Source organism: Sinocyclocheilus anshuiensis, unplaced genomic scaffold, assembly GCF_001515605.1.
Source record: "Sinocyclocheilus anshuiensis isolate Anshui unplaced genomic scaffold, SAMN03320099.WGS_v1.1 scaffold562, whole genome shotgun sequence".
NCBI classification, from domain to species: Eukaryota; Metazoa; Chordata; class Actinopteri; order Cypriniformes; family Cyprinidae; genus Sinocyclocheilus; species Sinocyclocheilus anshuiensis.
Window position 1 is genome coordinate 1,085,383 of NW_015544158.1, and position 12,403 is coordinate 1,097,785.

General features: G+C 36.2%; 1 protein-coding gene and 1 long non-coding RNA gene across 2 annotated transcripts in view; one reads left to right on the plus strand and one right to left on the minus strand.

Annotated features, from left to right (window-relative positions):
* Positions 1–5,701, plus strand: part of LOC107695498 (amine oxidase [flavin-containing]-like) — a 36,824-nt gene extending 31,123 nt beyond the window's left edge. The window contains exons 8-15 of the mRNA XM_016495432.1: positions 1,131–1,290; positions 1,742–1,838; positions 1,946–1,999; positions 2,101–2,158; positions 3,456–3,553; positions 3,652–3,763; positions 4,532–4,594; positions 4,713–5,701. Of these exons, the coding sequence (XP_016350918.1) occupies positions 1,131–1,290; positions 1,742–1,838; positions 1,946–1,999; positions 2,101–2,158; positions 3,456–3,553; positions 3,652–3,763; positions 4,532–4,594; positions 4,713–4,868 (798 nt within the window). The 3' untranslated portion in view covers positions 4,869–5,701. The remainder of the gene's footprint in view (positions 1–1,130; positions 1,291–1,741; positions 1,839–1,945; positions 2,000–2,100; positions 2,159–3,455; positions 3,554–3,651; positions 3,764–4,531; positions 4,595–4,712) is intronic.
* A 1,099-nt stretch (positions 5,702–6,800) lies between these two features.
* LOC107695458 (uncharacterized) lies at positions 6,801–9,944 on the minus strand. The gene is made up of 2 exons (XR_001634999.1): positions 9,903–9,944; positions 6,801–7,235 (listed from the first exon to the last, which is right to left on the minus strand). It is a non-coding gene; the product is annotated as an uncharacterized LOC107695458 (long non-coding RNA).
* Positions 9,945–12,403: the final 2,459 nt, after the last annotated feature.

The following is a 12,403-nucleotide window of genomic DNA, read 5'->3' on the forward strand; positions in this document are numbered from 1 at the left end:
CTTTGAGCATATATATATATATATATATATATATATATATTTCACAATATTTACTGTATTTTTGATCAAATGAATGCATAAGAGACTTCTTACAAAAAATCTTAACAGACCCCAAATGTTTTAACAGTAGTGTATATATTAGATTTTTATTTAAAGTTGTTTAAAATGTCTTAACTTTGGGTTTCCAATCAAATAAAGAGCTAAAAATTGTTTTTGTCGCATTGGCCAGATAGAAATGGAAGGTCAAGTCAGGCACATTGCATTGTGGTATACAGTATTCCAGTCCAAGTAGCAAATCATACCCCATATTCTGTGCACGCACACAAATGTGCATAATACACACAATATACATACTGCATAAATGGTAATATAGTAGTGTGCTAGCTTTTGAGTTTAGTAAACACCGAGTAGGCAGTATTTTACATTTCATACTAAATCGGCTAATTTGAAGGACAAATGTACCACTTTGAAGTATGTATCACCATGTATGTGTGTAAGCTTGGTGGATTGTTATCAGTAAGCCGCTCTTCATCCCTCTGTCCTGGTCACATCCTCTTTCCTGTGCTGAAAGCTTATTAAAGGCTGCTGTAGAGCTGCTTAATCCTCTGGGGAGGAACAGTGGGGGCGACTGGAACCACTATATTCCTTACATATATACACTACTGTTCAAAAGTTTGGGGTCTGTAAAAAAATTATTTTATTTTTTTTTATGCTGATCAAGGCTGCATGTATTAGTATATTTTAACATGAAATTTATTCCTGTGATGGCAAAATTGAATTTTCAGCAAAATTGTTGCAATTTATACAAGTTCCAAATTTCTGAGAGGTTTTGATACTGTAAATCCATTAAAGCACAGTAAAACTCTTTTTGTTATATACAAGGTAACAGAGACGTGTGATTTCAGCGAAATACATCAGATAGAAGGAACCTTTAAATGTGCGGCATTTCCAAAAAAAATCTCTCACAGCAGCTTTAAATATGTTGTTAATGTGCACAGTTCTGATGCTTTATGGGGTTTGACCATGCCTCCTACACAACAGTCCTTTTAACACTTAACTATCTGAAATGATGTATTTGTAAAAAAATATATATATTTTTTTAAGAATTTTCTTTTTCTCTGTTCTTGTAGGCCAAATATGTTATACTTGCCATACCACCAGGGCTGAACTTGAAGATCCATTTCAACCCTGAACTGCCCCCTCTGAGGAACCAGCTCATTCATAGAGTCCCCATGGGCTCAGTCATCAAATGCATGGTGTACTACAAAGAGAACTTCTGGAGGAAGAAGGGTCTGTACTTCTTGTCCACTTTCTATTACATAAATCACATGAAAGCCAGTTACAAACGAATCTTGGGGCTGAAGTGGCATTGAATGCATGCAGTGTTGTTATTGTTAACTAAAACAATTAAAAATTGGTTTTGTTATTTGAAATCAAGCTGAAATGAAATAGAAATATTATGAAAAACTTGTTGCAAATGTTGCATTGGCAACCAACTAAAATAAAATAGGTTGAAGTACTAAAATGACTAAAACTAAAGCTGAAATAAATAAATACATTTAAATATAAAAAAAAGACAAAAGCACATAACAAAATGATTAAAATCTAAACTAAATGAAAATGAAAACTGAACATATAAAAATAAAAGCTAATTCAAAATATTATTAAAAACTGTAAATAATACTAAAATAACACTGGCTACACAGTCTGTATGCTAACCTGGGCTGTTTTCTTTTTTCAGGATACTGTGGCAGCATGGTGATCGAAGAGGAGGAAGCACCTATTGGTCTCACTCTTGACGACACTAAGCCTGATGGGTCTGTGCCTGCTATAATGGGGTAAATAAAGCATTGAGCTTTCTATCGTAGGATGAACATGAACTACAAACAAAATAATTGAGATGTTTGAAGTGACAGGACAGTAAGCTGGCTCCTTCTCTTTACAGTTTCATCCTGGCACGAAAATCCAGGAAATTAGCAGGCCTGACGAAAGAGGAGAGGTAGATATTTCTTTGTTTTCATATTGGTAAATTGTCACTGCACCTGTGCACACTTTGTGCTGAAATGATTATTCTTACCAGAATGTTGTCAATCATTTCAGAAAGAGAAGGATCTGTGAGATTTATGCTCGTGTGCTCGGCTCAGAAGAAGCATTACATGTGAGTCTCCATGACCAGAAGTCATCCTTTAGTCTTATCATTTTTTAAGAAATTTTCACGCTTCATTTTTATGGCGATATCTTCTTTAGCCTGTGCACTACGAGGAGAAAAATTGGTGATGTATTTGTAAAAAAAATATATTTTTTTTTTAAAGAATTTTCTTTTTCTCTGTTCTTGTAGGCCAAATATGTTATACTTGCCATACCACCAGGGCTGAACTTGAAGATCCATTTCAACCCTGAACTGCCCCCTCTGAGGAACCAGCTCATTCATAGAGTCCCCATGGGCTCAGTCATCAAATGCATGGTGTACTACAAAGAGAACTTCTGGAGGAAGAAGGGTCTGTACTTCTTGTCCACTTTCTATTACATAAATCACATGAAAGCCAGTTACAAACGAATCTTGGGGCTGAAGTGGCATTGAATGCATGCAGTGTTGTTATTGTTAACTAAAACAATTAAAAATTGGTTTTGTTATTTGAAATCAAGCTGAAATGAAATAGAAATATTATGAAAAACTTGTTGCAAATGTTGCATTGGCAACCAACTAAAATAAAATAGGCTGAAGTACTAAAATGACTAAAACTAAAGCTGAAATAAATAAATACATTTAAATATAAAAAAAAGACAAAAGCACATAACAAAATTATTAAAATCTAAACTAAATGAAAATGAAAACTGAACATATAAAAATAAAAGCTAATTCAAAATATTATTAAAAACTGTAAATAATACTAAAATAACACTGGCTACACAGTCTGTATGCTAACCTGGGCTGTTTTCTTTTTTCAGGATACTGTGGCAGCATGGTGATCGAAGAGGAGGAAGCACCTATTGGTCTCACTCTTGACGACACTAAGCCTGATGGGTCTGTGCCTGCTATAATGGGGTAAATAAAGCATTGAGCTTTCTATCGTAGGATGAACATGAACTACAAACAAAATAATTGAGATGTTTGAAGTGACAGGACAGTAAGCTGGCTCCTTCTCTTTACAGTTTCATCCTGGCACGAAAATCCAGGAAATTAGCAGGCCTGACGAAAGAGGAGAGGTAGATATTTCTTTGTTTTCATATTGGTAAAATGTCACTACGCCTGTGCACACTTTATGCTGAAGTGATTATTCTTACCAGAATGTTGTAAACCATTTTAGAAAGAGAAGGATCTGTGAGATTTATGCTCGTGTGCTCGGCTCAGAAGAAGCATTACATGTGAGTCTCCATGACCAGAAGTCATCCTTTAGTCTTATCATTTTTTAAGAAATTTTCACGCTTCATTTTTATGGCGATATCTTCTTTAGCCTGTGCACTACGAGGAGAAAAATTGGTGTGAGGAGGAGTACTCTGGTGGCTGCTACACTGCCTACTTCCCCCCTGGTATCATGACACAGTATGGCAGGTTAGTGCACTGCCGGATGGTTCAGCATTATGCTAGCCTGCTGATGGTAAACTAGAGCAGGAATTGAGATGAGAAGTGACCGTTTCTCTCTGTTTCAGGGTCCTGAGGGAGTCAGTGGGCAGGCTGTACTTTGCAGGAACTGAAACAGCCACAGAGTGGAGCGGTTACATGGAGGGGGCCGTGCAAGCTGGAGAGAGAGCCAGTAGAGAAGTGCGTTCTTAGCCAATAGTTACTGAGATCTGAGATATTTATTAAAAAATTGTTCTGCCCAAACTTCCTGTTTCAACAGGAAATATATCAGTGCAAGAAACAAAAAGCTCTCATCTCAAAGTTTAAAAATCTGTCATTGAATATTAACATGTTCAATATGAATTCCACAGCAGTGATGTCATTGCAATATAACTGAATTTTGATTGGTCTTTTGATTTTTTGGAGTCTATTTTACCACATCACAATCGACTTCATTTTGTGCGTGTATTCATGCTTATTGATATTTTTATATTTATTGATTTGATATATTTATTTGATATTATTGATATTTTTGAAAAATGCTGGATATTTTTTGTGGAAACTGTGGTATATTTTTTTCAGGAATATTTGATGAATAGAAAGAAAAAAGAAAATATTTTTTTAGAACTATAAATGTCTTTACTGTCACTTTTGATCAATTGAATGTATCCTTGCTAATATTAAATTGTATTGATAATTGCATTAAATTATGTATTCATTTTTTTTTTTTTATCTTACTGACCCAAGACATTTGAACAGTAGTGTGTGTACAGGAAGCTCTTCTAAACTAACACATACACTTGCTTGCCATCTGTTAATGATCTTGTATATAAAACTAAAGCACTTTTTGTCATTTGCTCTAGATAGGAGCATCTGCTAAATGTCTTAAATGCAAATGCTAACTGAAGTTTATGTCTGATTTGTTATTTGAAGGAAAAACTCTAAATACTGTATGCTTCTTTCTTCCAGATTTTGTGTGCAATGGGAAAACTCCATGCGAGTCAGATCTGGCAGCCAGAGCCTGAATCATTGGTATGAATTGCACTTTTGAATGCACTTAAGAAACGTTTTCATTGAATCCATAAATATCAAAAAAAGCATTTTTAGTTTTGGATCTTGAACAAATTCTACTCTGAACACTTTTTCTCAGGATGTCCCGGCCCTGCCGTTTGTCACCACATTTTGGGAAAGAAACTTGCCATCCGTTGGGGGATTACTCAAGTTCATGGGCGTGTCCTCCTTCCTGGCTCTGGCCACAGCAGCAGGAGTGGTTGCCTACAAGAAGGGGCTCCTCCCACAGAGCTAAAGCCCCTCCCACTTTCACAACCTGTTCTCTGTGAGCTGGCCTTGTGATTGTGATGTTCAATCATGGTCTGTGGCCGAGTTACTTAGATGAGATTTGATACACAATTACTCAGTCATTGTTAAAAATTAACCAAGTGATTATTATGGCTTAATGAGTAGCTACAAATTGTTAATGTGGGAATTGTCCTGTCAAAGAATTCACAAACTAGCCATATTAAATGAACCGAACGTGTGACATTCCACAACCATTCATTGCGTGTGAGAGTGTGTGTGTTTTCCACCAGTCTTATTTCAGGTGCTGTTCTCAGGAACTCGTTAATTAACCTTTAGCCTTCTAGATTAGCATTTAGTCATGCATTTTATTGTCCTCTATAGCAGAGACTTTAAGAATATCTTCTCTACATCACAACACAACACAGAAGCTGTATTAGCTTCAGCACAATTCAATATATAATTCATGAGAGAAGCAGAGGCTGTTCATATCACACTCATTCTCAGCATACAAATGACAGTTAGTACAGACTGGCTTTATGTTTCTGGTAGTATAATGAAGTGAAATCTATCAGTCATAGAGAGCTGATTTGAAGGTTATCCCAGTGTTTAATGTCATTTCTAAAAGCTACTGTATGATTGAATCATATGAAAGCATTTGAATGTACTTTTACATATTAGATTTTTTCATGTAACAGACCAGTGTATACTTGAAATATGAATTTGTTTTTTGACATGCATTCATTTCCAACCATCCGTTGTTTAACAATCCTCTAATCCCATAGTGTATTATTAGGAAAAAAATGTTTAATTTGTAGACAAATATAAAGGCTTTCCCAGTTTATCTAAATGGTTTATTAATAAGTTTTTTTTTTCTTTTTTCCCATCTACCAACCTTGTGACAGATAGATAGATAGATAGATAGATAGATAGATAGATAGATAGATAGATAGATAGATAGAATTCTGTAGATCATATAAAAATAAAAAGACTCATCTCTGTTACAGGACTTTGCATAATAAAGCTTCTTTATCTTTTCTTCTTCCCTCACTCTATCACTGTTGTCAAAGATTTTTCTCTGTCTGTACTGATATGCATGCATTTCCTCACCTTGCTGTCCACAATGAGGTTTCGGATACAGCCAGTAAAGTGCTTGTGTTGTAGTTGTGGGTAGATATACGGCAGGTTCTCATTCACTCCTCCTAGCTGAAGCACCTGTGTCACGTTCAAATGCCTGAAAGCACATCAGAAGAGGTCATTACCCTAGCCACGTTTGCTTCTCTACCACATGAGTTACTAGTATGCTATGGAGAGGTCATTTTCCTCGAGAGATTCACTCTGATAATTCATTTGACCTTTTGGATTGAGACCTTTGTGTAATTATACATATTTCAAGACATAAGCGAGTCCATAATTGGCACGAGTCCCATATGTAGAGGGAGAAAGGGGAGGGTAATGATTGTTTCATTGACTCGTCCACTGTGTCCTGCTATCATGGTGGAAGAATGATTTGTTTAGAACTCAAACTTTAATGATTCATCAGGGCCACATTTTTAACACTTCAAACAATTATGCATTGGTGCGTAAAGATAAATAAAGGAAGTATTCATTCAAGTTTATCAGATTCTTGCCGTCTTCAGTTATTTAATTATATCTAGCAAATTATATATATAATTGCTGTATTGGCAAAAGAACAACAAGTGGTATATATATATATATATATATATATATATATATATATCATGAAATGTATAGTTCATTGTCTAAAATTGCAATTATTTGAAAAGGTTATGCAGCCCCAGACAGACAGATTAGAAAATAAGTTGTATTAAGTGTGTAAACCTGAAGTGTGTAAATTTTGTTGTTCCAAAGATCCGTTGTAACTGTTGTTTGTGGTGCCTTAATCTGATGTAGTATTTCTCATTTCTCAAGTGCCTCTGTACTGATGAGCTCCTCCAGTTTTGAACATTATCCCTGGGTCAGTCACTGGCTCCTTTAGGTGATACTTTCTAAAAACAAGCTCCTTTCACAGGCGTTAGAAGTAGAATTTCAGAGATTTGTGAAGCTCTTTGACTGATAAATCTGCATTTAAGCAACATTCAAAAACACACTGCTTTAGTATTCAGCATACAATGGAAAGCTTTTACAACTGCTGCCTGAAGAAGCCACTGATGATCCAGGACTGACAGAATCAGAGGCAAAGCCACTCCTGACTGCTGACTATAATGTTTGATGAGAAAGCTTTCTATCTGTGACCTACATCTTGGTTAGAGTCTGGTCCACTGTGAACTTGATGTGGTGACACTTTTGTCCTGACATGTGTTTGCTGTAACTCCTCCACCTGGTGTGCTAGTGAATTGTGCCTCTCTCTCTCTGTCTGTGTGTGTGTGTGTGTGTGTGTGTGTGTGCTGCTAATGCTTTTCCGAAACCACATAACATGGTCCTGTTTACCTGATCTGTCGTCTGCTCCAGTTTGCATAGCTGCCCTGCTACGATCAGGCCCCTTTGTCTGATTTTGTGTGCGTATCACAATGTCCAATGGTCTAGTCTTGTAATTGCATTATTTGATCTCTTTGTACAAATTCAACGACTAAGCTGATAATAAAAGTGTGTGATTTACCACCAGACCCTGCGTATGCCGTTCTTTTGTTATCAGTGCGTACAACATTCTCTTCTGAATTGCTCCCCTTTAAAGTCACAAGCGTCTTGATAGGTGTGATGTCCTCCTTCAGAGAAGAAAGCAGACGAGGCTCTTCCAGCAGAGATGAGCTCATTTCAACCGCAGCAGGGCATGAGCTGCCTCAGCCACTGATTTCCCTGTTGAAAAAACAGCATATGCTGGTTAGCTATGTTTTGAAGCATGGCAGCTGGTTTGAGCTGGTTTAAGGTGGTCCAGCTTAAACCCGCTCATGACCAACTAAGGACCAGCTCAAACCAGTTGCCATGCTTCAAAACACACCTAACCAGCATATGCTGTTTTTTTCAATAGGGTTAAGTTCCTAGGTTACATGGAAATAAAACTTAATATAAACTTTTTTTCCCCTCTTGATGTTTTGTCTTTCTGTGATTTTGTATATATACATGAAAATTGAAAACTTTTTGTGCGACAAACTAACTGTTTACTGTAACAAGTTTTTGTTTTTGAAAACAGAAATCTGAGGATTACAATCCTATAATTCCATAGTATATTATTATGTAAATATTAAAATGCAATTTAAAAAAAAAGTAAATTTAATGTTAAAAAATGAAAAAAGTAATTAAATATTAATTTGTAGACAAATATAAAGGCTTTCAAAGTTTATTTAAATGGTTTAATAAGGTTTCTTTCTTTTTTCCCCATCTACCAACCTTGTGACAGACAGGCAGACAGAGAGAGAGAGAAAGAGAGCGAGAGAGAGAGAGAGAGAGAGAGCCTGAAGTATCTTTATAGTCGTTCGCTACTTGTTTTGACCATTAGAGGGTGCCAATGTACCACAGTTATAACTTCAATGCTGTAGTTCCTATCTATCTATTTATGTCTGTCTGTCTGTATGTCTGTCTGTCTTTTTCTGTCTCTTTAATGTTATGAATATTATTGAAAATGCTTCAGAATAAAATGATCGCATTTTTTGTGTTCCTCAGGCAAAGAAATTTACTGAGCACGTGTGACATCACTCAACTTGAGTGTGTCCTTTTTTCTCGTTTCCGCAAGGTAAATGCAGATTATGAATGGACATTAATAGGAAACCTAATACTATTTGCCTAAAATTGCCATCACTCAACTTGAGTGTGTCCTTTTTTCTCGTTTCCGCAAGGTAAATGCAGATTATGAATGGACATTAATAGGAAACCTAATACTATTTGCTCTATGAAAACATTGGGAAACGAGCCGTTCACCTCGTCAATCTGCCAAATGTTATCGCTTTGTCGTTACTCCCAACAATGTCTCTGGTCTCTCACCATCCCAGCTTAAAGTTCAAAAGAAGCATCAGTGTTGTATAGAGATAAGGGATGCTGGGATATCATATCGCCTAATGATACTTTGAAGTTGTGAATGCTGAAAATGGGCTAAAGTGCAGAGAGGGGGGGAAACAATAATACATTTGTGTGATAAGCACTGGATAAGACTCTCCTCCAGACCGGAGAGGAGAGAGAAGAACAGAAGATGCAACACCAAACATCATCAATATAAGAAAATATCCCTGAAGACACAATTTAGAGATGACCAGGGGTCCTTATAAGAATTTAGTGTTCATGTTAAACTGTTCTGTGCCAATGTATTGAGTACGAGGCGCTATAGGCCTATAATTCTATCAGAGAAAAGCCTGCAACCCCTTTGGCCCCTGACTATTGTGTCTATTCAAGATTGTGGGAAATTATAAGCAAAGGATACATCCATGCCTTCAAAAATAACCTTAAAAATCTTATTTTGAAATGTTATACAAGGGAACGCATGCGTTTGTCCCGTATTTGCAAGCATACGCCGTATGACCAACAGACCATACAAATAGCCTAACAATTCTCAACTGATAATTAATCATTATTTTTGGACAAATCGTTTTATGTGTGAACGTAACTGTTTGAGGAAGGCAAATGAGCCAATGGCAGTTGAGAATCAGTTGCACTCTGACATCTTTAGGTTTAAGCGCCATAGAGAAACATTGGAAGATCCAAAACTTTCATCGGTTTGATGGTGTTTATGCTACAAAAATAGAAAAATGATGTGCCTGCAGTTCAATCATAGAAAATAAAATGCATATTCAGAGGCTGTGAGTGTGTGTACTGGTATTACCTAAATTATGGGGACCAATTCGACCAAATGTCCCCACAAGTATAGTAAAACCAGTAAATTCTAACATTATGCGAACATTTTTTTAGGTCCCCATGTTGGAACAAGCTTATAAATCATACAGAATGATTGAAAATTTAAAAATACAGAACGTTTCGAGTGATGGGTAGGTTTAGGGTAAGGTTATAGAATATTCTGGCATGTAGGGGGATAAAATATACTGTCTGTACAGTATAAGCCACTGCTTATGGAATGTCCCTATAATTTTAGAAATACGTGTGTGTGTGTGTGTGTGTGTGTGTGTGTGTGTGTGTGCGCACGTGCGTTTTTATGATTTATGAGGACACAAATTTGTATAAATGACATGGGTATGACATAGGTATTACAATGAGTTGATTTATGGGGAGATTTATGAGGACATTTCGAGTGTCCCCATATTTCAAAAGTCTACCTAAGAGAGTCTCTAAGTTATCTTTAATTCAAAAGTATGCATTTTCATTCATTCATATAGACTAGGCCTATATGGTTGCAAAAACATTTTAGTTCAAAATTTTGCCAGTTTTTAAAAAATGCTTTATTGACTGACATTTCAGATTTTCAGTTTTTATGCTTTCAAAATGTATGCCACATAGCCATGTATGTAGGCTATGTAAATTCACAGTATATCCACCTCCTAAATTACTACACCACAATTCTATAATGGTACAATTTACTCAGGCCGATGGTTTTTGTGTGTGACATTTAGTTTTTTTTTTTACATTAAAATTATTTTTAGAGTAATTGTACATGAATACGTTAAGCAAAACTTGATTATTTTTGAGAACCTTTTATACACCTTTTATACATCTACTCAACTGCAGACAGTGACATACATGTGGTACAGTACAAATATTTTAGTGTCCCTTATTCTGTCCCTTATTTTCCTATAAATAATCACAATTGTTCCTTATTTTCCTTTTCTGAATTTGGCAACCCACCATCTTTTCAACAGCATTCACAATTTAGTCATGTGTTATTTATTTGCTGAATAAGTAGGCAAATGTCAGCCATTCAAGGTCAATTGTAAAAATCAATTGTACGTTCAGTGGATTGATTTAATTTAGGCAGTGAATTTAATTTAGGACTGTGAGAGATCGCAAACCAGTGTCTGATTGAATTGAGACTGTTCATTTTTAATGCATCTCATGACCTGATTGACTGAATGAAAAATGTGCCTCCAACATTCAAACCATCCAGGGGCGTAGCCATCATTTCAGAAGTGAGGGGGACAGAAATGTCAAATGTAATACCTTTTTTTTTTATTGACAAGTTTTCTTTTTCTCATATATCTTACTTTTAATAGGCGAAGAAAAACCAATATACTACAAACACTTTGTTTTCCATTTTTATCACAGAATAAGGCAGAATAGTTGCTATACTGTAATAAATGCTATTTCAAATATAGCTGCAAGCAGCAATTACGGGGCCACGCCCCTGAAACCATCTAATGATCTTCCACAAAAGTGCTGGAAAAAGATCTCCCAGATGAGTCTCCTTGAGGATGAATCCTCTGTTGGTTTGCTTGTATGCATGTATGCATGTGTGGGTTAGGCCATTTCTTAATTTATGCCAAGTGAATATTCAGAGCCTTAAGTGTGTTGTCTAAATGTGCCATTGCTGAACATTATGACATTTACCATCTGCTATTGGATCAAACTGTGTGCTGTTTGCTGAGATAAATGGATGATATCACATCTAAATGTTGTGGTTCAATCCATCATTTCAGTGGCTCCTGAATTATCCATACATGCCCCGCAACATACAATACATAACACCATCTATGTATTAATTATTTTCACTGAGTACGCAGTGAAAGAGACTGAAAAAGTCATCTATAAAGTAAATGCACCAGTCTATCCTAATAAATATCTAGTATAATCAGAGGTGTCAAGTAACGAAGTACAAATACTTCATTACCTTACTTAAGTAGAAATTTTGGGTATCTATACTTTACTGGAGTAATTATTTTTCAGCCGACTTTTTACTTCTACTCCTTACATTTTCACGCAATTATCTGTACTTTCTACTCCTTACATTTTAAAAATAGCCTCGTTACTCCTATTTCATTTCGGCTTGTTTTCATTCCGGCTTGTCATCGTTCAAAAAAACTAAACAAAAACCTATCCAGATAAATTGCGCCATCCGGATAGAGTGAATTTGACTGTGGTTGGATGAGAAGTATAAACATATACCATTCCGACACCCTATTGGTTTGTACGCGATCCATCGCACCTGCACATGACACAAATCACGTCACACTCAGGACAGTGTTGGGGTCGTTACTCAAAAAATATTATTTCTTAAAAGTTATTATTTCTCCACTACTGGCGGCCCTCTTGAAACGACCCAGCAGTTGGATGCGTACCTGGAGTGCCCAGGAGACACAGTAGAGGTACTGAATTCCTTCCCAGCTGTGTGCCAGCTATCACTTAAGCTTAATACAGCACTCCCTGCCTCAGCAGCCTGTGAAAGACTGTTTAGTGTTGCAGGGCTGATCTTCAGGCCAAGAATACCTGAGTAATGAATGTGAATACTTTTGACACCAGTGGTAGTATATCAGCATCTGTGGCTGAAACACAAAATTGCAAGTTACCTGCAAAGGAACTGGTTCCTTTTTTCTGACTTGAACTGACTAGCTACAAAACTAAAAATGACATCTGGGCAAATACGTAACATACAGGTGCATCTCAATAAATTAGAATGTCGTGGAAAAGTTCATTTATTTCAGTAATTCAACT